The following is a 25102-nucleotide window of genomic DNA, read 5'->3' on the forward strand; positions in this document are numbered from 1 at the left end:
ATCCAATAAGGGCATAAAATAATGAAGAAATAATAATCGCGCCCATAGGCTTATAGCAACACTATGCTACGACAGAAATGGCAATGAACAATGAAAATGACTTTTACAAGCTGACTTAAACCAAACATGTTAAAACAAAAGATATATTCACAATTTTTCAAGTCTGTCTTAATAGTCAGGTACCCATATGTAGACTTACGGCATACACACCCAACAAAACAAAGAGAATATGTGGAAACATAGGGAACATCAGGAAAAGTGGAATTTCAGCCAGAAGATATTAATATATAGGAATAGCCAAAGATCCTTGACTTTGACACAAAATCAGAACATTTCAAATTAAAGTCTGAACAGCTCAGTAGATGAGGAAGCACCAGAGACAGGTTGAGGCAGAGGTAGAAAGATCAGAGGATGATGTCAGAGGAAGAGCAGGAGGAAGAGTATCATCCACGATGGGCCATGACATGTGTAGCCCTGTTGAAGTTTGTTTATTGCCCCTTATTCTAGTTTGATAAAGTTCCAAAGAGTTGTATAGTTTGGTAGTAACATACATGCCTTGCACGTGTAAAAATGTGTACAACCTACCTTGTTCTCATGTATGCAGCCTTTTATTCGTTAGATGACAGTCACTTACCTTTTTCCTGTAATGCTATTGGTGGAGGCGGGACTTACAGAGAGAGCAGGCTAGAGTTTGAGGAGAGGCCGACAGACAGCGAGAGAGCGACAGAGAGAGAGACGGAGTTCGGAGGCTGAGCGAGTAGAGGCTGAGACGAGAGTCAGAAGCTGCTAGAGACAATCCAGACGAAGAGTCTAAACTGTCAGTGTTTAATAGTATTTTGTCTAAGTGAGTTGGTAACGTGATATGCTCACAGAGAGCCCGTTTTGTTGCCGCTTATTACTGCGTGAATATACTAAAAAAATACTTGTTAGCACCAGCACCGAAGCTAAGTAGCCTCCTAGCTAACACCAGTACCGAAGCTAAACAGCTAACTAGCTAACACCAGCGCTGAAGCTAAGTGATTTTCGTTAGTGAGCAGCAGACCTGCCAACCTGTATGCATTTTGCATAGCAGGTACGCATTTTGACATGAAAGTACGCTGGTACGATTTGTCACTCTAAAGTATGCAAAAAGCCAGCTGGTGACGCCTTGTGAGTTTGACCAATTGTGCAGTACTCAAGTCTAACAGCAAGAGGCAGCAGCGTCTAGCCTGCCGAAAAGCAAAAGAAGAAGAAGAGTTCAACCAATCATAATGCCGGATTCGTTCCCCTTACCTTCACCCAAATCAAGCGGGGATGATTGACAAATGCATAATGTCACTAGGATCCGCAAATTAATCGACAGCAACACTCTTGACCTCGATTTTATCCCTCTCGTTCCCCCTCCTCACTCCGGCTGGCTGGTTCCTCAAGTGAGGACAGTTCTTTGAACTCCTTTGCAAAGGTAAACGGACTGGGGGGATGTGGAAAGTTGAGATTGTGAATTGAGTTAACTTAAGTTAACATTAGCCTAACGTTACATAATTTGCAAACTAGCTTGCTTGTTCACCAGTCATTTAAGTTGGCAAAGTAAATTATATTGTTAAACGTGACTTTTTATAGTATTCATAATATTAATTATTATTGCAGCCAAACCCGTAACCGTAATGAGAGGAGCAGATCATGGCACCCCCGGCTGGAAAAAAAAAGCGAGTGCACGCGCCGCAGAAATACCTACAAAGTTACCGGGAGAGATGGCCATGCCTCCGCATCTCCAGACTTCCCCACCATACATTCTGCACAGTCTGCAATACTGATATTGACATCAGATCCAGTCAAACTGCACACATACACGCTCCCACATAGGCTACATGCAACACACTTAACTATAAATAATTCAACTAGCACTTGTCTTGGGCAATGAAATTTATAACAGCTCCTTAGATTCATTCAAGACAAATAGCATCATCCAAACCAACACTGGATTTTTTATTTTCAGGTATAAATTCGAATTTAGATTTTAATTAAGCAATATCACACGAGAGGGAGTGCTGTTGTACTGTATATCAGCACGGCTGTGATTCGGTCGTAGGCACGAGGCCGAGTGCCGAAGATATATCAGTGCTGTTGTACTGATATACAGTACAACAGCACGACCTCTCGTGTGATATTGCTTTTATACAACAGTTGTATAAACAAAGCTATTCATCAAGTAATGGTAATTTGAGACAACAGATGATTTTTGTCTTTTATTCGTCTCCGCCAACAAAAACAGTTCCCTCAGGATTCCACTACCAAGTGTTGCCAAGCAACACGTAAACTGTTTCCCGACCGCAGGCTAGCTAGCTACTTTGTATCATACACATTGATCTGCACATTTCCATTGATTGTGCAGCCAGTGAAATAAGAGTCTGTTGACTGTCGCTTTACAGACATGTCCGATTCTGATGAGTTTGTTTGTTCTGATGAGTTTGTTTGATCCGACAGTATGTTGCTCCATTGTTTCCTGCTCCCCAGGGATGGTCTCCAATAACTTTCTAGCGAGCTTTCAGACCTGCAAGACAAATAAGTTAACTTTTTAAGGGTGCAACGAATTATCATAAATCACAGTCCTCATCGTCGTTACGACTCTCTATATATTTAGGCTACATTAAGCAACATCTTACCTGTGCCCACTCACTGCCATGATCTCCCTCGTTTCGAGTTCTGCATCAGACAGTTTCTGTATGGCAGTGGCCCTCAGGCAGTGGTTGGTGTAAGAAGATCGGGTCCCTGCCTCTTTGCACATCCTGGGTAACATCTGAGACAGCTGATTTACTCCTAGCGGAACTGCGGTATACCAGACGCTATCTGTGACAGCTGCTATCTTCCTGGGCTGCAGATAGAGGGCTTTTGCATCGGGTGGAAGTTTGCTAAAGTACTTTTCAAGAGATGCAACTGGACAGAGGGGGTTTCCTGGCTCCTCAAACGGGTCTTTGTGATTTTTTGTTTCTTCATTAAATGTCATTGTGAAAAACTTTGCTCCATTCTCATCGCATTTTAGGGTGAATGAATCAGGCTTAAGAGCCCGATTCCCCTCTTTGCCCCTGCGTCCAAAATGCAACTGAATATCATACCAGACCTTGTTCAGTAAACTTTTTGGATTGTCTGGACGTAGTGCTGCAGAATGCTTTAAGATGAGCTGGTCTTCAGGTGAAATCGGGGGATGGTGTGTTGTTCTGTCTTTCCCAGCTCTTCTAATGTTTCACAACGCCTTTGAAAACGTTATTAGCTGATATGAATTCTGGGTCCTGCATCAAATTCCATCAACGGCTGAGAGGGGGCTCGTTGATATAGCGATTTAAACCAGCGCAAAGCCCGAGATAACTACTTATCCCATAGAGCTCCCCTTTGGTCGTCCGTATTGATCCGTAAAACTGCCTCAAAACTGCATTCAGCTCGGTCTTCTCAGTGGACTGGAAGTCAATGTTGATATTTTTCAAATGTAGCCAAGTTTGAAAGCAGTTCACAGCCCATACTGTTTGCCTTGCAGTGTTTGCTTCATTTTTGTTTTTCTCTAATTCATCAAGGTCTGCTGATGTAATATTAGCAAACCTGGAGGTTTGCACAGACGAATTCCGCTTACTTTCCTCCCCCTCGTCCTCCTCTGACGAGTTGGCGATTGTTGAATGAAGTTCGAATTTTGTGTAATCAACGGTTACATTAGAACACCTGTGAAGCGGAGTGATTCATACAGTACAGTGTCCCAGTGCTGTTATACTGTATATCAGCACTCATGGAATGCCTCTTGTCCAATCAAATTGCTCGACCGGAACTAACTGTTGTCTAATTGTTTAATTTATTTAAATTTTAATTGTTTGATTTATTTATTCATTAAACCTTTTACTGCCAGACTTTATATTAAGCTACTGTAAATGGGTCACTTTATTTTCAGGTGCATGCTCAGTCAGAAATTATTTTTTTCCTCAAGGTCATGCTTACAGTCAGAATTTTATTCATTAAACCTTTTCCTGCCAGAGTTTATATTGAGCTACTGTAAATGGTTCAGTTTTTATTTTCAGGTACACAGTTCGAATTTAGATTTCTGACATTAATAAATGAGTCGGCTATATATACTATGTGTTATGTCTGTTTTTGGCCGCACACATGTACATGAGCTGAACATTTTTTCGGCATAAGGTGGTACTCCAAGACTTTCTTCAAGGTTGGCAGGTCTGCTGCTGTTCTCTTTCAGGCACCACAAGAGGAATTCCTGACGATTCAGAGGTCAGTTAAACAATTCATTTCAATTCATTATCATAACCATTCATTGTTTAAAGTAATTAATAAAGTAATTTCTGCAACAGCAGTGGAGCCTTGTGATTTTATCCATTTTCAACTCATGGTAAAGCACAAGAAAAAAAGTCCTGATTTGTTTCATTTCTGTAGCTCCATTTCAGATCAGTAAAGTTTAACACCAAACTTCAAAATGTTTCCTAATTTGTTATGATCGCAGGAAATTGAATTCACCCTTATCCTGTAATCACTTAATGAAATACTAAGCTCAAACTTGAATATCCTGGGAGAATAAATTAGGAAATAGCAAATACAGAAAGTAAAGCATCACTTTCAGCTGCAGAACCCTGACAAAAGTATACAGAAGTCCAATTGATTAGGTCAATCAAGTATGTACATTTCAGACAAAATACATGCCAGAAATTTGATGAACTCAGACAAGGTAATATGATGTGAAATGAAATGTAGAATGACCAAAAAGTACATGTGTGAACATGAACGGCATGTTGGTCCAAGTCAGCAGAGTGGTATTTCCTTTACTTTTCCATATTCCAGTGTTGTAGACTCTCATACTGAACTCCATACTGCAGAGAGTTGAACATTAGGAGTCCTGCTGTCTGATAGGAAAGACCAACTGGGAGGTTTTTTTTTTTTTTTCATAAAAATAATAACAATCTGTGAGATTCTTATTTTTCTTGATTTTGGCAACAGTTTTGATGATAGGCAGAAAATGGAGGATTAGATAAGATTAAGAAATTAAGAAGGGTAGTCTTCAAACAGTCCTTACGCACATCCCACTTCTTTGGTGTTGAGCCAAACTGTGTATCACATGCATTGGTTTTGGATCCACCCCTCCGCCACCAGGTGGAATTGATTAGTCATATGGGTGTGTGTATATATGTAGTCACCCTGCCAATGTTCTGGTTTACCTGACAAAGGTCTAGGTATAAATGTGACTAGGGTAGCCCATCCTGTCAGATAGGAAAATGCATGGCTACAAAATCCGGTCTCAGGCTGTCCCAGGCCCTGTAATTAGCCACTCCAAAATCTCAGGACTGGAGAGGGACAACCAATCAGGACAGCTCTTCTCTCTTCGTTCCGCCCCCGCCTGTCAATCATACATGTGCAGACAGTCTAGTCCTGCCTGCCCTGCAAACTGCAGAGAAAACAAATATAGCCACAGAAGAGATGAGGTGAAACGGCCATAATCCAAACTGAATACTGGGACTGGAATATAGGCTACTTGTTGTGTACGGCAACAGTCCAGCATCAGTGTGTTGTTGAGTTGTAATCGCAGCCTTTCAACAACTTCTTGCAAAATGGTAATTACCGTATTTCCTCTAATATTGGCCCGGGCCTTTATTTACCTCAACTGCAGAGGGTACCAGGCCTTTATTGGAAGCAGGCTTATATTAGAGACAGGCCTTTATTTCTAATTCCCTCTGCTTGATAAGTATATTTGCTCCTATTTTAGTACGAAGCCTCCTTGTTTTCTGATCTGCTTCTGTTACGGTACGTTAGGTAGACGTTTTTTTGTTACTGCAATGCATTACGATAATTACGGTAATCGACGACGGCATGCTCCAGAGACTTCCGCCGGCCGAGCCGTCTTGTGGCACTTGTACGTTACTACAAACTACAGTTACAAACAGGCACCAGGAGTTTACCAGTATCCACCGTTGTTTGCATGTAAGCTGAAGCTAACTGAAGCTAACTGAACCTGGGCGCCGATGTGTTCCCGGTGATCCGGCCGAGATTTCGGCGGGGGTCCGGGGCTTGGATCGGGAGGATCAATGCGGGCCGTGGGCGCGGTGGAGAGGCAGCGGCGGAGAGAGGAGACGGACACAGTCCAGCCATGTACTAGGTTTTGACCTAGTTTTTTCCTCCGGCCTGTATTTGAGGCCGGCCTTTATTTGTTCGTGTCGACCACGGCCCCGGCCATTATCGGCTTTTAATTGACTACAGGCCACTATTAGAGGAAATACGGTAACACAATATTTACATCGCTGTCAGTGAGGGCAGCAAATTCTCCCAACGGATCTAATTCTACATGAAAAATAACAAAATCTGGATCAATCATATCATTTTCCACATGATCAGCCAAGGTTAAAAGGTCTCGCTCAAGTTTTCACATTTGGTCAGCAAACTGCATATCAAACTGTCCAGCACCTGATAGCTAGCTGCCTGGGTTTAAGAGCACATGGTGGAATGGTGGAAGGGTGTCATGGACGGGTCAACCAATCGGATTTTAGATCCCGCCCACTGATTTTGATGGGTGATTTTGACAGATTTAAGAATTTCAAGGTGCAGAGCCTGAAATTAAATAAATAAATAAATTGGAATTGACACATTGAGATTTCAAACTAAAGCAACAAAGACGCTATGTAGTTGTTGCCTAGACATTCTTCTGAAAAGGTTATTTTTGCTTTATTTCACTACACTGCCATCTAAGTTGCAGTTTCCCACTGTCTCCAAAATGTGAGCACACATGCATAAACGTTTCCATAGCAGTACGCACATTCTCATGCCAAGTTTATCCGAAATCCGAAAATCCCCATGATACCCACAATAATAACCATACTTTTTTGAAGCTATATCTTTAAAAAAGTAAGGTTAGTATCGTGGGTTTCATGGGTTGATTCACAGAAACACTAGTAATTAAGGGATTTCAGTCTGCCAACTCACGTAAACAGAATGAATGCAAATATGGCGTCTAGGCTCTGATCTGAAATGCCAGGTGATGCTTACATTACATATTTTATTTGTGTAATGTTCGAGAGAGATTTATTTGTGAGTGCATAAACATATTTGTGAACCAATTATTTTGTTTGTAAGATACAAAACGTGGATCTCATTTTATTTGTGTCGTTCATGTTACTTATTTGTGGATTTTATTTTAGTTGTGACATGTTCACACTATTTATTAATTTTATTTTGAAACAATAATACCCCCATAGGCGAGTCACGTTGGACGCCCCTAATTTGCATAAAGTAAACTAGACCCTACTTTCTGCAAATGTGGCGCAGCAACGTGACCGCCTCTGGAAAATCACTGTGTCGCTACCAGAATGCATCTCACGGCTGCTAAGTATAATTTAACATAGAAATTGAATGGGGAGCGTGGAAATGACACCTCTCACCGGTTTTGGTCAAAACGTCCCATAAGACAGCGCGGAGGGCTTCAACGCCCTTTGAATCACTAACTGTAAGACAGCGCTGAGGGCCCACGCCCTCTGAGTCCCTCCCTCCCTCCCTCTACCGTGACTCTGACACGTCACTGAGGTCAGACTGGAGGAAAGATGGCGAACGCCTACGAGAGCTTCAACCTGTAAGTCCCATTGAACATTAATTATGTTATTGTAGCGTCAGGTAACTTTATTTTATGTTCACAAACTGGTGCAGGGACCTCTCTAATGACTTAATATGAGACAGGTAAATCAGCTAAACAAGTAAACTCTACGTAGCTAGCAGTACAGACCGCTAGTGAGCTGCTATCTATAGTTAGCTAACGTTAGTTAGCTCGTAACTAACTTGCATCTAATGCTAGAGAAACTCTTTATAAATCATCAGTTCTCACCCACAATAAATGAAGTTGGTTTTGATAGCATGAAAGCTCTGCTTTCATGAAATATGATATGGCGTAAGTGCAGTTAACGATAGCTAGATGTTAGACATATAAGTGCAGTGTAATGAATGCCACCATGTTACGGAACTGTGCAGGAACAAGTCGAAGCAGGTAACGCAGAGAACGGACAGTCTTTGACAGCAGGCTTAACCCTTTCTTTTCTGAGTACTCTTTTGTAGTAACACCGGTGCACTGACTTGGTTATTACTGCACCTCACGGCTGCTGGGGTTAGGGGATTTGAAACACCTCTTATCTTTGTCACAACAGGCGCACCACACCAGAGAAGTTTTACATCGAAGCTTGTGATCATGGCGCCACTGATGTCCTGGCTATTGACAGGGTGTCAACTGAAATGACCCTCACCGGTAAGAATTGGCTATGTTGGTGACTTTAAGTTTCCATGCACATATAGTTGAATGAGAACATGTTGATTATTGGCAGGATTGTCAGCTCCATATCTCTAGCAGTCAGCATAACCACATGCACAGAAACCACACTCATATGTTGTCAGGACGATCCACAGCTACATTTAGTTGCATTTACGTATTATCAACCCAATAGTCCCACTCGACTCCAATCCAGTCACACACACACACACACACACACACACACACACACACAGATAAAAGAGATGGAGAACTTCCTCAGGATGTAACTGAGGCATGCTGAAGTGCTCAGGTGTGATTGGTGATCAGGTTCAGGTGATTTATGATGACAAGAACTGATCAATAATACATTAGCACAGTCCAAATTAATATTCCATCCACTCCCTTTTTTAAATTTGTTGGATTAGATTTTTTACAGCCCAGGATATAGCGGCTAGGCAGCATCAACTAGTTTCAGCTGTTTTTTTGATGGACTGGGTTGTGACATTTTCACGCACTGCACTCCGTCAATCCATATCATCCGTCAACACATAGCTCTCATTGAAATACATGGGATATTGTCTGTTTTTGACGTATCACAAATGCTCATGTGAACGCCACCTTTGCAGGAAGGTTAGTCATGCTAATCTGGTTCCATTGTTATCTGTCTGTTGTGGTTCTTAGTGAGGCGGGACATCCCTCCATCTGCTGTGACCCGGCCAATATGTGGAGTCATGGGGACTATCCGCTTGGTGGCAGGTAGGCTCACTTGACCTGTTTAATATGGGGGTTTCTCATAATCAGAGTATGGGCTTAGAGGGTTATTTTAAGATAGTTACTACATCATCTGTTTTTTTAGGCATGTACCTGGTTGTTATCACGAAGAAGAAGAAGGTGGGAGATCTGCTGGGCCACGCTGTGTGGAAGGCCCTGGACTTTGACGTGATCTCTTATAAGAAGACAGTGTTACACCTGACAGACAACCAGGTAGGCCTTCCTTCTCTTACCGTTATGGCTCCTGACTATACTTGTGGCAGGCTTAATTCATGAATGAACTCATCAATTCCAATTCAGCTGATGAATTGGAAGTGGAATTTGAAAAAAACCTACATGAAACAGAATTGGAATTGAATTGGAATTTCAGGAAGTGGAATTTAATTCAATGATATTCTGTTAAATTCTGTGTTTTCTTGTTTTTTCTTACCACATAATCTGAGATTACATGTAGTATTATATATTATCAATACTGAATATCATAAAATGTTAAATGTACCTTTCAGGTGCTATTTGATGTATAACGTGTAATCCTAAGTATACATTATGATTGAATGTATTTGATTTGTCTTTTGTTTGATTCATAATATAAGGTTGAGCAAATCAACACAACCTCTCTTAGAAGTGCTTTCCTGTCATTCCAATTCAATTCCAATTCTGTTTCCTTAGAGCTGGGTGCAATTCCAATTCCAACTTGAATTGGATTTTACATGCATTCTCAATTCGATTCATAAATGGCCCCAACCCTGGTGTGGTGCAAGGCTTTCTTGTTACAACAGAAGTAAATTGTTTTGTGATTTGTGATTTAAAAAAATTATTATTATACTTTACCGCGGTCATTTGCTGCATGTCCTCCCCTTTCTCTCCTATACCTTCCTGTCTATCTCTCTCACACTGTCTCTATCTAATAAAGCATAAAAATGCCTAAAAAAAAAAAAAGAATGCCTGTCATCTGGGTTGACGTGAAATGAGTGGTGAGGTGTCTGGATTAGGGTTTGGCCAATGTGGGTTTTTCAAAGACAATTCTGATGTTGAGAAACAGACATACTGATAGAAAACAATGTTTATGTTAAAAACAAATGATAAAAAAAATGATGACGCCTTCTGAATAACATTTGTTTTTAGCAAACACTATACAGTTTGGATCAGTATTCTGACAGGATTATAATTTTGACCCCAGGTAGTTAGCCCAGACCACATCAGAATCCCGGTTATGGGCATATACTCCACTGGTGCAGCACAGAAATGAATGTGTCGATGTGATCCTGCTGTTTGTTGTGTTTCAACACAGATGTAAACTGCAAGCTTCATACAGTGGTTTAGTTCGCATTTTTCATTCAGCCTACAGCCATTATCATGGTGGTTTGCTTACCAGGCAACAGCAGGCTATAAGCCCTAAAACATTATCATGTGTGTGTGTTAATAGCTGTAATGATGTCTTTAAAACTGACTTTTTCTCTGCACCTGCAAAGAACTGCCAAATGCACAGTGACCTGCCGTAGTTCCCCTTATCTTAGTAATTACTTTATGAACTAATGTCATGAACTTATCACAAAACTTGATTATCAGGCAGTATGCCTGATAGTCCACTAGAGGGCAGGCAGGGTACAAAACTCTGCATTAAAATGATCATCACTGCCTTGGTCAGAAATTGACAATTGTTAGCTGCACACCAATTATTTCCAACAATTCAGAACATGCCACAACTGTGAAAAAATTGGCAAAATGAATGGAAACACTGCTGTAGATTTATGATTTATGATATTTGCTGTGGTACTCATTTGCATAGGAGTGTATCATTCTGTTAAATTCTGAATTGGGCCTCTATCTCACCTTGGATTATGGCACAAGAGATAGTAACATAACATCATATCCTGTGTATTGATAAATGTCTGTGTTTCCCCCAGAACTTTATTCTTATCAGGGTGGAAAAGCCTCTGAAACAGCATTTAGACCTTCATGGGACACTAAAACTTTCCATTGAAACCCAGACTAATGAAATGGCAGGGTGACCCCCACCTATTCAGTGGTAGAGAAACTCTGGGCTACAGTACTTTCTGACTGCTAACTAGTGAAATTGAATATGCTGTAAAATTATATTTTACCTCACTGCTCTAGGCTTACCAGCTGTGTCATCCTGTACTTGCCATTTTATAGCACATACAGCCAATTTCCATCCCATTTGCTTTTTAGCTTCTCCTCCCATATACTGCATTTCCAAATATATGGCATACATTTTCTGTTCCCACCAGAAAACAACCCCCACTGTAGTTAACACCTTATGCTACCTACTGAGTCCCATATGACCACTTTCTCTCTTTCTCTCTCCAGTCAGTGTTTTAATCTTCCATCTGATCTCTCTGAATCTCCTCTCAGATGCAAGACAACAAAGCTTTCCTGTCCATGATCAACAACGTGCTTCATACAGACGGCTTCTACTTTGCCACAGACTACGACCTGACCCACACTCTGCAGCGCCTGGCCAACACCAGCCCCGAGTTTCAGGAGATGAGCCTGCTGGAGAGGGTGAGGGAATCACCTTCATTTATAGACAAAGTGCTTCACAACATCAATGAAAACCTAATAAATAAAATGTAAACGATAATGTCCTACCCAAATAAATCAAAGCTACTTTGCCTTTCAGAGGTTGATGTTTTCTTTAGATAACAGTCGATTGTGTTCTCAGTGATGATCTTTATGCAATAAGAATGAGGAAGAATCAGCAGAATTTGATTTACTCTGCTGGTTTAGACACAGTAGTAACAGCTAATAGTAACTTCCCACTCTGGCTACAATGTACATTTTCTGTTTGAACTCTTCATATAAGACCTCATATAAGACCCTAAGCACAAGATAATTGTCCTTCTTCCTTTAGGCAGATCAACGGTTTGTCTGGAACGGTCACCTCCTGAGGGAATTCATTACACAGCCAGAGGTGAACAGAAATGAACACTTTTCTCCAGGAAGGTTGTATACAGAATCCTAATAACATAGCAACATGATAAAGCAATTAATCATCTAACACTGGTCTCTTCTTGCAGCTGCACAAGTTTGTGTATCCCGTTGTTCATGGCTGTATCCTTTCCTAGTGCTACTCCGACTGGCACTCTCTGTTATTTTCCACCTCATAAGAAGGAAAGTATTGTTGTAGGGAATCAGTGTTAGATCTATCATGTCACTATCATGTTCACATCTTGGGTTCCCAGTTTAAAATCTTCTTTGTTAAATTGTTCTGATCATATTGATTTAGTTTTTCATCTTGTGTTGGTGTTAAAACTGTGGATATGGATTGATGCAGTGTATTTCAACTTTTTTTTCTACATTGTTAAATTTTTCCTTTGATCATTACATCACCGTTCTTGCTTTCTCCATGAGGCTTTATGATTCTGAGCCGTAGTATTAAATGATAGATTTTCTGCTGTTTTCACTTTGAGCCACCAGAGAGAGCCAGAGACTAGAATTAAACTGGCAGGTGTTTTGCAGACAACAGCTTTCCTTCCAAGGTGCAGAATTAAGCAATATCACACGGGATGCAGTGCTGTTATACTATATATCAGCACGGCTGTGATTCGGTTATTGATAATCAATTACTGATCGGAACTAACTGTTCTATAATGTCAGATAGATGTTGTAGAATTTAGATAAATGAAGGCTTTACTGCTGGTGTAAACAGAGATTATAAACCAGAATTAACTTTCAGTGCCTTTTGTTGTTTTATCAGTCCCCAGTATGGCTGGTAAAGTGTTTGGGTGCAAATTGTCCTCATTTTACTACCATGTTATCTTACTATAAATATGATTTAGCATCATGATGGACTCTTTAATCTCTTCCTCTCTCTCTGTACTTAACACCAGCCAACATGGACTTTAATTTGTCCATTCAAACCATAAATGGCTTTATTTGTAGATTTATGACTGTTGAATTGCTCCACATGTTTGATATTGGTCCAAAGGAGTATTGGATGATAAGAGTATTGTTTTGTCACTGGACGGACAAACCCCATCTTTATTTGGTCACATGCAACCATCTACAACGCATGCACACACGTGCACGGCGGCCGGCACACACACACACGCGCTTTCAATGGCGCCGTGAAATTTATCCTCTGCATTTTCCCATCTTGGCCCATCCTTCCTCCACGGGGCAGGCCAGGAGCTATGAAGTGCCCATCAAATGTAAAAAAAAAATAAATAAAAAACAAGTCTTCAGAATATATCCTTGGAAGCGTCTATATAGTGTGTGTAGCACTGAATCCTGCCTGTTCCACTTCACAAAATTTGATTCTTTAACTCGCATGTCGACCAGACATCACCATGAAGTCGTGCTGCATCAATGGAAAGGTGTTTGAATGGAACATTATCTCTAGGAGGAGCTGTTTCAGAGCCGGTGTCCGCTACTATGTCCGAGGTAACACTACTGTCTACTTAAGCCTAGGTCACACTAGGTGATTTAAACGCTGATTCTAAGCCTGTTTGGAATTGGGAGGATGGGGGCACTCGGGGCCCGACAGTCAGCGCAGATTATCCTGTACATTACATTTGTAATGTAAATGTAATCTGTAGCTTCTGTACCACGGAGCAAGAAACAAAAGAACACGTATTTTGCAATTGTATTTACAGTGAACTGTTTTAAACAAATGGTTAAATGTTTTTGAATGACAGAAGTAGTGTGTGATCCCTCGTCTTCATGGTGTGAACAGGTTCCCGTCAGGACCGCAACAGACCAGTCCTTTTCTTAGCTGCCTTAGTCGGGCAAGACTTGAACAGTCTTGTAGTGTGACCTAGGCTTTAGTCGCCATCTCTGCACTAGTGAGGCTTTTTGGCCATTAGATAAAGTCAACTTTTCAAGTAGTGGTACATGTTTTTGTCTTCAGGCATCGATTCAGAGGGCCATGCAGCTAACTTTGTTGAAACGGAGCAGATAGTGCAGTACAACGGCGGCAAGGCTTCATTTGTACAGGTGAGCAAAGCACTAATCCTGCGTTCCAGACATGTCGGAAAGTCATGACCTACCAGCTGGGAATTTCTGACTTCAAACTGAATGAAACGCAGCATAACACATTTATGGTCGAGAGAAGAACTTGGGCATTCAGCCCTTCAGATGCAGTGGTCTAACCCCGCAGGACTAGCACTGTGTGTCAATATGTATAAGTTATGTGTGACACTCTAAATGCTTCTTACAGAAGTTTGATAGCATGTTTTGTGGGGAGTGTGCTAGGAAAGGTTTGTACATAATATAATTAATGGATGCATGCGTGAATGAAGGAGGGATGAATGGTACCTTAATGTAATATGCATGCAATAAGTGGCTATTTATTGTTTTGACTCTGTTTTCATTCACAGACCCGAGGCTCAATTCCTTTTTACTGGTCCCAGAGGCCCAATCTCAAGTACAAACCAAAACCACAGATTAGCAAAACAGTCAGTCATGTAAGTTGTCTTTGAATTTACTGTATTTAATGTATCCCCTTTTTGTATTTGTATTCACATTTTTATCTTTCTCATACAATTTTCGTCTTCACTATATGTTTAACTCTATAGTTGGATGGATTCCAGAGACATTTTGACTCCCAGATTATTCTCTATGGAAGACAAGTGATTTTGAATTTGGTAAGATTAAAAAACGGCTTTATTTATTACATTTGGAAGGAGATTATTTGTTGGTACAGTGACATCTTTGGGCTGTTTGGGCTGTCAGATGAAAAACTTTGCACATTGTTCATTGTGTGTTGTGTGTGTAGGAGGGAGGGAAAGTGGGAGGCAGGTGTTTTTTTATTTTTTTTTATTTGTTGTTTTCGTCTTTTTCTCACAGATTAACCAAAAAGGCTCAGAGAAACCACTGGAGCTTGCATTTGACAAGATGGTGACCAGTTTGGCTAACGGCATGGTCAAGTAAGGAGCCCTTACACTCTCACACTCTTTTATCCCTGTACGAGGCGACCTCCCACTTGGTTGGGTCCATGGGATTTTTGGTAAACACTTGCTCTCTCTTCAGGTACATAGCGTTTGACTTCCATAAGGAGTGCAGTCGGATGAGGTGGCACCGCCTGCAGATCTTGGTCGACATGGTTGCAGAGATGCAGGATGAATTTGGGTCGGTGTGCCTTTTGCATTTTGTGCAAGTTCATATACACCAAGCTTTGTATTCCACTGTGTCAGTAGTAATGGTGTGCGATGGGATGCAGGTACTTCCTGGTGGATGCAGATGGGAAGGTGCTACTGCAGCAGGAGGGGACGTTTCGTAGCAACTGCATGGACTGTCTGGACCGAACCAACGTCATCCAGAGCCTGCTGGCCAGACGCTCGCTGCAGTCACAGCTACAGGTAGGAACTCCATTTTATCCTCATCTTATTCACACCATACTACAGTTAAGCTGGGCTCAGTTTACAGGAGTTTTAAAATCCTAACCGATTTTGAAATCAGGTTGCATCACGCACATAAGGAGAAACTTAACCGATTTTCTTCTCTCATATAGCAAACAAGCTCACAAACAAACTAACTACAAGTTTAGAAAATGACGGTGCATCACACACTACAAGATATTATTAAGATTAATTATCTTGCCCGACGGAGCTGCTGTACGCAACAAGTCACGTGACCATGGAGAGGCAGGAGGCAGATGTTTACAAACATGGAGGCGGAACAGCTGCTTTGGTGTGTTCAGTAGTTTGCAGTGCCAAAGAAAAGCTATAGGCCAGAAGAATTTGGATGAGGAAATGGTTCGAGAGACATAGGCAATACAGGCTGTCCATTCTTCAGCGAGAACAGGAGGTGAGAATTTAACTGGCAGTTTTAATATCTGTTTGTTATAACGTTGATACGCTATCGCTAGCCTAGTGCTAAAAGTGCTAAAAGGTTTACCGTTGCTAGGCAATACTGTCAGCTGTCCCGGCCGGGACGTTAAAGTTGTATTGTCCAATGTCGAAAGGCATAATCATGTGATGTCACCGTGCAGATTTTAACTCGCAAATATCAAACAGGTTAGAAATTATCGGGGTGGCTCTGATGCGTCTTCAAACAGTTCGGGAGGGTTAAGATTTGATCTGTAAACAGCTCACATTACCAGATATTCTGTGCCGAACATCGGTTCCGACCAAGACACAGATCCAGATTTCTCCCCCGATTGTCGGGAGGGGCAAATCGGGGATAAATTGGTGAAAAACTCTAAAACTGTAATCTGAGCCCGGCATTAGACCGCTAAATGGGGCCGATATTGTCCTTTTCTTAAAAATCACATCTGGTTCAGTCAGTGTCGTCTTCCTCTGATGTTATGGATATGATGCATTGATTGATTACTTATTTATTGTAGCATTGATCATGTCATATTGTAATTCATACCACACTGGTTGTCTATGGGAAGCCTTTAAGATAAAGGTTTCGCAATATGAACTTCTGCAGTTTCCAAATTGCGAGGCAGCAATTAATTGCTTAAGAGAGAGAGGCATCTAAAATGGACTCATGAACGAGGTATTTTAGTGCTGCAGGTAACCTTTGGTCCATCAATAAAGTACAATGAAAACCTTTCATCATACTCAATCAAACTCAGTAAATTCTGCACACTGACTCTATTTATCTTTAAACAATTTCAAAGTTCTAAAAAATTAATGACAAGACATCGCAGTTTAAATTACAATTGCAATAGTCGTAATTTGATTTTTGTCAATATCTTTCAGCCCTAGTATGCATGACATTATTTTTGGAATTTTGGTATGAAAATAGTCAAATGTAAAGATATTAGATATGGGCATAACATATCAGCTATCAGCAGCATACCAGTGTAACCTTACACCATACACCCCGCTTACTGTGTATATGTTCAGTGATCTACAGACAACATCGACATATTGGTGCATCTCTTTTGATTATCATATATATAGATATATATATCGCAGGCCTATATCTTTTAACCCTGCACACATTTATGAGGACACGGATACAGAACCATTATCTGTAAAGACTGTGTGGCAAATCTGATGCTCCTGTTTGCCAAGCCCCTTCCTGTTCAATAAAGATTAGACACTGATCAGTAGTAGCTTCTCCCATGAACTGTTAAATCAAAGGTTAACATGTTATTTTGCCGTACAGGGGAGAGTGGGGTAAGATGAGCCAGTTTTTACTCAAAATGTTTTCTTGTCAAGGACAAATGAGACAAAACTAAAACAAGTGCTTCCACCCATATTTCAGGATGTTGACTTTGAAATTAACTGGTAACAATGCAGCTAAATGAAAGAAGAATGAAAATACAACTTCTTAAAAAAAAAAGTGGTCCCTTGGCCCAATTTTCCCCAGGTTGGGGGTAATTTGAGACGCTTGGGGGCAAACTGAGCCACTGAATTGTTCATGTTGGAGTCTGGATAAAATACAAATATACTATTTCTGTTTCAAATGAGATTGAAGACAGTGTTGTCACTTTAAATCATCATGCAAGAGTAGAGTTGGAGCTAAAAGTTGCAGGACAGGAAACACTGCTCTATATTGTTCAAGATACAAAACAAATAAATCAATAAATTGCACAGTTATTCATTAAAGTACTATTGTTAATATCACAAATCAACAAGGGGGTAAGTTGAACCCGTGGCTCAATTTATCCATTGGCCTTTGGTTCAATTTACCCCATAGCCACCTTTTTGAAGAAAAAAAAAATGGTCTGCACACTAGTTCACTGCTAACCTTTTGCTTATTAATTCATGTGGTTTTAGTCCTTGGTAGTAGACTAATATTTATTGTATATATGTTTGAATGTAGCTAAATTGGTATTGAGACAACAGCCATTAAACAATGAATGTAAAAAAAAGACTTTTTGTTGCACTCGTTGTTTTATGAGCATAAATGTACTCACTACATTTGAGGAAGTTTCTTCCTAAATGCCTGGACATATGACACATAGTGTTTATCATTGCTAGGATATCATTGCTAGGATTTGGCTGCAACAACTTGGCAAGAGGATGTTTTTGCTAGTGTTTGCAACTGTGGACTTTGAATGCATGCACTTTGTGACCTGGGGGGTCGTAAAAAGTCAAGATTTTATGGTCTGGCCACAGGTACCATAAATGCTGCAGGTATCCCGGTGTGTCTTTCTCAGGACCTATAAGGTCTTGAGAAAGGAGTGAGATACTGGATAAATGTTTGTGTAGGGAAGGTGAATGTTGGACTAGTTTGGCCCTCAGTGGTATAATGATGATTAAGCAAAAAGGCCATGGTGCGGTTTACTTAAGCAATAGAACACAAGGAGTGCGGCTCATGCCGGTGACCAAATCACAGCCATGATGTTATTTATATATAGCACACAATCTTGAGTGTTCTATTGCTTCTTTACAACAGTTTTATACAATATCCACAAAGGTGGTATATATTTTGCTAAGCCACATAAATAAACAGCATTGGTCGGCAACAAGTGTTGGCCTAGGCTAAGTCACTGCTACTGAAACACATGTATTTGTACGCCATTATGTGTACAGTTGTTGAACAATGTGTCCAGTCACTGTGCATTTGAATTATTAGTCTGTCTATTGTTATTACCTGTGCCCACTGACAGCCATGATTTCCCTCGGCATCAGAGACTCACTGTGTAGTGGTGCTCCGTAGGCAGTGGTTTGTATAGATTTTGCTGATACCGGTTTCTTTGCACATTCGGGGGAGCATAGATGCAAGATGATTTACTCCAGGTGGACTGGCAGAGTTCCATAAGGTGTCTGTTGATCAGAACCAATTGTTGTATACAGTGTTGTTGGTTCTATTGGTTTTGTATGGTCAGCCCTCAAAACTCCTTGTGACTGCACCAAGTGTCTTTTATAATGAACCAGTAGGGGATTACAGGCCGCTAACTTTTTGAGGCGACAACATTTGAACATCTCGGTTATATACAGTCTTAAGTTTTTGTATTTTTGTCTCTGCTGGCTACCGTAGACTAACATTGGTTTAGACTTCTCGTTATTCCTATGTGGTGAGTCACTTCATGATGAATTGTAAACTTGAAACTTGAAATGAGTGAGCAAGATTTAAATGAAAACTCAAAATCTGCTCTTTACTTTTTATTGAATGTTTCACACAGTGATTCTACACACAGAACAGCATTGAAAATGGGTCGAGTGATATTTCTATGAAAATGTATATTAAATATTTTGGCCAGTAAAAATGATTCTTGAGTCCACATGTCCTATCTGCTTGCAGAGAATGGGAGTCCTCCATATGGGCCAGCAGATTGAAGACCAGGCAGACTTCGAGAAGATATACAAGAACGGTGGGCTCTCGGGTTTCACATACTGCATCTATTCACCCACTTTTCAGGTCATGTTGCCCTCCTCACTTGTCAACCTTCTCTCCCTCTTTCCCTCCCTGTCTGTTCATTTGCAGCCTGGGCAGACAATGCCAATGCCTGTGCCAAGCAGTACGCCGGTACTGGAGCCTTGAAGACCGACTTCACAAGGTCCGTTTCCACACACACACACACACAAACACACACACACACGCAATAAGTAAATCCATACATATAAGTAATCCATACACTTTTCCATACCTCCCACTCTGCAGTCTACCTAAGTGTTGAAATTGTCAGCAGCATATGTTTACATAACCCCACAATTGTTATATTCTGTTTTTGTGCTTTTATTGTGTTATTTTTTACTACTCTCTTTGTTTCTATGTTTTTTTTTTACTATTTTGTAATTGGGGTTCGACCAATATATCAGGCTGATATTGGCCTTTTTATGAAATATCGGATATGGTCCAGTCAGTGTCATCCACCTCTGATATGATAGCGGTTCCTCCCTGGCCACAGATAAAGAAAAAACACTCTATAAACTAGGGCTGGGTATCGCCACTGATTTCCCGAATCGATTCGATTCCGATTCACAAGGTCCCGATTCGATTCGATTCGATTCGATTTTCGATTCGATTCAATATCGATTCGGTTAGGGATATTTCAGTTACAATATCAATTTTGCTTGGATATGAAAGAGATTCTTAGAGAACTAATGCTGTAAATTGTACAAGGAACCCTCTAACCTGGTGCATTATTAAAAATATTAATGTTTACATTAAGAATTGACCCCAAAGCAGTTACATTAATGTACTTTTTATTTAACATGACCAACACACTACAGCAGTCAACACAATATAGTGCAAGCAGGGGGTTCCCCAAATTTTTGAGTAGCCAGCCAGATGGGAAAAGTAGCCGGCTAAGGGATGTTTGCGATGGCAAGATACATTTTTCCGGTGATGCATTTTTACCGAATTAATAAACAAACCTTAAATATGTTTATGAAAGCATGACTTAAAATAACATAAATAAACATTTTTATTACAGGATCAATGCTCGATTGAAAAATAAACTGATAATGTTTGACAATGTTTAATTGTGAATGTTTAATGTACTTTCTTCAGTCAGTGCAGAAGAAATAAGTAGTCTAAAACTAAAATATTATTACAAATAGTAATAAATATAATACTAAAGTGCATATTGTAGTCTTCTCAGAGCAAGACTAGATCTCTCTCCTGAGTACTACTGCACTCACAGAACTGAGATCCAATAATGATGGAAACATAAATCAGTTTAAATAATGATTTTACATGGTCATGGTAATGAAGCCCCTAAAATGATCTCCTCAGCTAAGGCCTTGTATTTAGCGTTATACAGCAGTTTCAGCTGTAACACTTCAGTTGAGTCCGTCGTTACCATGGCAACCGTTCGCTGCGCGTTGCACAGAGGCTCGGCAGAGATCGCTATTATTTTGAAACATCTAAAAAAACGTACAACTCCCCTTGCAATTTCACACACAGTTCAGTTATTAAGGAGAGTGACAACCGCATTCTATAACCAAACTCACTACCTGAAAAATTCAGGTACTGATACTGAATTTGAGAGTGGATTCGGTTAGTCCGAATAGTGTGAACCAGAACGGGACTGGACAGCTCGTTGTTACGTGACGTTAAGGCTCAACACTCGTTATGTTATGTAACATTATCATCCTTAATTTGAAAGAGACGGAGGTAAGTGTTGTGAGACATTCTCAATTTTTCGATCCAGTCTGTTTCCTCAACATTGCAGTTGTTTCAGTTCTGCGGCCTTCAGCCCAAATGTTGCTGTTAAAAGTATGAAGTTCCTGTGATGGAAAAAGAGAATATGATGCCGCTGTCAGTGGCGGTTTATTAAGATCTTATGGATAAACTGACGCCTGTGGTTACTGGTGTTACTGGTGTCAAATAAACTGAAAATACAGGCGATGGTAGCCGCCATATTGGTCTGAAGTAAACTTTACTATGGTTACAGACATTATTTCCAGCCATCGTGAGATCGGAGGAGTGGAGTGACTCTTGTTACCCGTACAGACAGTCTGAGTCTAGTTATTTTACTTCAGTCTGCTCCAGTATGTAGGCTACCAGACATGCGCAGTCACTCTCATTCAAAAATTCTGTTGTCACTACCAAATTCTGGTAGTGTGAACATTTAGTGACATTCAGTTATAAAAGCAGCCGGCCAGACAGATGTGAGTAGATGGCTAAATAGCCGGCAGCCGGCGCTAGCAGGTTGTGCGACTCTACAGACTCTACAGGCATATATTGGGCATATATTAAAAGATCACCCAAAACTCTCACCACGATCTTTACTTACACTTTTTTGTTTATATGGGACGTCCTGCCTTAGAGAGCTTTTTACCAACAGCTAACGTCCTCCATGGTTATATCCTACCTCATTTCAAGTCGCTCAGCTGAGGAAGAGTTTTCTGCCAGTAAGTAGTTCCTATGAAATGGATAAGGTGTTAAGTAAGCAAGATTTATTCTTCAACATGGAAACACACAAATCAGTCAGACCTGATAATTAAACGCTTGTTTCTTATCCGCTACGAGATCCATTTAAAAGTTTAGAAAATATAGGTACAATTTAGTACATCTGTGAAATCCCTCTAGCTGCAGGTTACCACAAAAACAAACAAACACAGGAAGGGAGAGAGGGGCTTCAGTGGAGAGTTTTGGTGTCCCATGATGGTCTAAATGGTGTTTCAGAGGGTAAAATTCAGAGGGTAAAAAGAGTAAAATTCTGGGTGGGAAACAATGAATACTGTATGAAAATGGTGAGATTTAAAGATGGGCATAAAATCCAAAAGGCAGCTTCAATCCAAAAATATTGGTCAGTATCAACCTTCAAAGCCCCATATTGGTTGAACCCTATTTTATTATGTATACTGTATTTGTATGCTTATATTCTATTTCCTTTTCATTGCTGAATCCTATTACCTCTGCTGCTGTCCAGTAGCTAATTTCTCTACAGGGATCAATAGTTTAGTTTTATCATCTTATCTTAATACACACACCCACTCACACACACCATACAGTCTACTCACAGCGACATTGGATAAACATTGGATAAATGTAACAAAAACAAAAGACTGCTTGTCTGATCACAAGCTCATCTTTCAGAACAGGGAAGAGAACACAGTGGGGGCTGCTGATGGACGGCTGGAACTCCATGATCAGATACTACAAGAACAACTTTTCAGATGGCTTTAGACAGGTGTGTGTGTGTATCTCTTTATGCATCTGCGTACACCTCCATGAATGTGTCACAGTGGTTGTGTATATCAGTGATCAGTATTTCCCATATAATGTTAATGCACTGAGTGTACAAAATATTAGGAACATCTTTCTGATATTGAGTTGCCCCTTTTGCACAATCCACACCTCAGTTTTATTTTTTTGTTTTTTTACAAATGTATAGTTTCAGTTTAGTTTTCATTGTTTAGAAATATATAGTTTTAGTTTTTAGGTGATATTTGATTTTAAATGCATAATGATAGGAACTGGAATTTTGTATGTTTGTGACAGGTACTGTGTAATACAAACGATCTTCAGATTTGGTCGAGTGATTCGCAGTCTGGTGTTGCTCTGTTCAAAGGCGATTTCTTGATCAGAGAAACGATCAGGCCAATCAGTGTCTTTGTGGGTGGGACTAAAGTTTGAACCGTTCGTGCAACAGTTTTTCATTGGTAACTGAAAATAACATCAGAGCGGCCGGATACGTCAGTCTCTAGTGATTGGTTTTGGGAAAATCAACACCCCCCAACATAGAAAACGGCTCACATGGAGGCAATGTCAGACTGAATAATGGAGTGGTAACGAAATGGCCACTCAGTCTGAATATCAGGCTAGTACTTTGCACTCAATTGAAAAAATGACATCAAGTTTGGAGAGAGGAAAGTGGGGAACAATAAGTGTTTTTTGATGCAGGACTCCATCGATCTGTTCCTGGGAAACTACGCGGTGGATGAGGCCGATATGACCACACCTCTCCGCGAACCCAAAGACTGGAAGTTCCTGACGGTAAGCGGTGCTGTGGATCATCCAATTCTGCTTCTCTCTGCCCTGATGTGTGAAATGTGACTCTAGTCCCTCTTCCCTTCCAGTTGCCCATCATCATGGTGGTAGCGTTCTCCATGTGCATCATCTGCCTGCTGATGGCTGGTAAGACATTTCCGGTGGTTTCACATTTTACAGTGCCACCAGGATTTCACTGTTCTTTGAGTGTTTTTGTCATTATTGCGACCAAAAATGCTTGATTTTGCGAGAGGTTTGTTTTAGGTGTTTTTGAAGTAAAATTGCAGGAATTGGTAAAAACTGCAGGGAGGAAATTGGTACTAAAGTGACACTAAACAGAAACCAAAAATTGGATGTTTATAACTGCCTCCCCATAAGAAAGAGTCATATAATCACCTCTTATGATAATAAGTGTAATGCATATCACAGAAACTACTGGTTATAGGCTCAAAGTTACAACAAAGGAAAATAGTAAATACTGTGCTTGGATTCCAGTTCTCCAGACGTTCTCTAGAACTTTGTTAATAGCATCATCCATGTCTGCCATAATGGATACAGTTTGGGCTTTTTTCTAAAAACGAACTTTTGACATCTCCTTCACCATTGGTTTTGCGACCAAACTTCGCAGAAACCATCTAAGGAAGAACCTGATCGAAAAATGCATTCTGTGTTTTGGTATTTTATGTGGTTTGGCTGATATTAGCCAATGAAGTTTCTAGCAAAAAAGTGTCCATAACTTATTGTGTGTCTGATCTTCATAGACACACAATTCTTCTCTGCGACTTCTAGCTGCTTGAACCTTTTAATCATTGCTTGCGGCTATACATATTATTATTATATTCTTCTTATTATACCTCCTGTAGGGTGAATAAAGCTCTGAATCCTCCTCCACCTCCTCCCCTTACAAAGCTACACTGAGTCATTGGTTGTTGAGGACCAAAGTAGACATAGTCGCTTAATGAGTCATTTGATTGGACCATTTTATGTGAAAAAATGCAACGATAGGACAAAATTACAAGAACTCTGTTGAAAATTGCAAATATTACGGGGATTAGTTGAATTTTCACTAATTATCGTGATCGCAAAACCAGGAAATCTTGAAGGGATTGGTATTAGAGCATTCATGGCTCCACTTTCATAATGCAGTATGTACTCAGCATGACCTACCTCTCACCCCGCCAGGCGACACGTGGACAGAGACGCTGGCCTACGTCCTGTTCTGGGGAACGGCCAGCGTGGTGACGGCCGGCGTCATCCTCTTCAACGGGCGGGACTTCGTCGACGCTCCCAAGCTGGTCCAGAAGGAGAAGCTGGACTGAATGTGTGCGTGTGGAAAGCAGCTTGGCCCTGCCGACCTCTCCTTCTCCTCCTCCTCATCCTCCGCGTCGTCATCACTCTACCCCCAGCATCAGCATCAGCGGGCCTGGAGCCTGTACTAGCGGCCCGAGGGTGGAGGCGGGACGGGGTGGGGAGAGGGGGGAGGTGCGGCAAGGCGAGGCCGTGCGTACGACATTGCTGTAAAGCTCAGACTGGGAGTGCACGAGCCTGCTGCTGTCCACACCACTGCTACACTGTTTTGGATGGGACTGGCCTGTCCACATGTTTTACTGTATACGCCGAACCTCTGGGGTTTCATATTATGAGATGTCACTGTTCCCCATTTCAATGGAACGCTTCCAAATGCACAAGGACAATGCAGAACGGCTGCTGTCATGCCACAGCACAACTGTAAGGGAACTATGTATTGCCTTTTGTCTCTTCGTCTACCGTTGCCAA

At 40.9% G+C, this 25102-nt stretch overlaps 1 protein-coding gene across 1 annotated transcript; it reads left to right on the top strand.

The window, feature by feature from the left end:
* Positions 1–7543: 7543 nt before the first annotated feature.
* sacm1lb (SAC1 like phosphatidylinositide phosphatase b) lies at positions 7544–24769 on the top strand. Its single transcript, XM_071913086.2, has 20 exons — positions 7544–7579; positions 8145–8242; positions 8927–9001; positions 9102–9229; positions 11393–11542; positions 11892–11951; positions 12058–12091; positions 13322–13423; positions 13890–13975; positions 14359–14445; positions 14557–14625; positions 14828–14907; positions 15011–15109; positions 15201–15339; positions 19187–19256; positions 19370–19442; positions 22433–22526; positions 23240–23332; positions 23416–23473; positions 24509–24769. The coding sequence occupies exons 1-20, from the start codon at positions 7551–7553 to the stop codon at positions 24643–24645; spliced, it is 1761 nt and encodes a 586-aa protein (XP_071769187.1). The 5' UTR covers positions 7544–7550; the 3' UTR covers positions 24646–24769.
* The last annotated feature ends 333 nt before the right edge of the window (positions 24770–25102 follow it).

Source organism: Centroberyx gerrardi, chromosome 12 (genome assembly GCF_048128805.1).
Source record: "Centroberyx gerrardi isolate f3 chromosome 12, fCenGer3.hap1.cur.20231027, whole genome shotgun sequence".
NCBI lineage: Eukaryota > Metazoa > Chordata > Actinopteri > Beryciformes > Berycidae > Centroberyx > Centroberyx gerrardi.

Excerpts from the sequence above, each read along its gene's own strand:
- sacm1lb (XM_071913086.2), top strand. The coding sequence starts at position 7,551 with ATGGCGAACGCCTACGAGAGCTTCAACCT. Across the intron at positions 14,908-15,010 it reads TTGGCTAACGGCATGGTCAA|GTACATAGCGTTTGACTTCC; the intron begins GTAAGGAGCCCT and ends CTCTCTCTTCAG. Across the intron at positions 19,443-22,432 it reads TTGAAGACCGACTTCACAAG|AACAGGGAAGAGAACACAGT; the intron begins GTCCGTTTCCAC and ends CTCATCTTTCAG.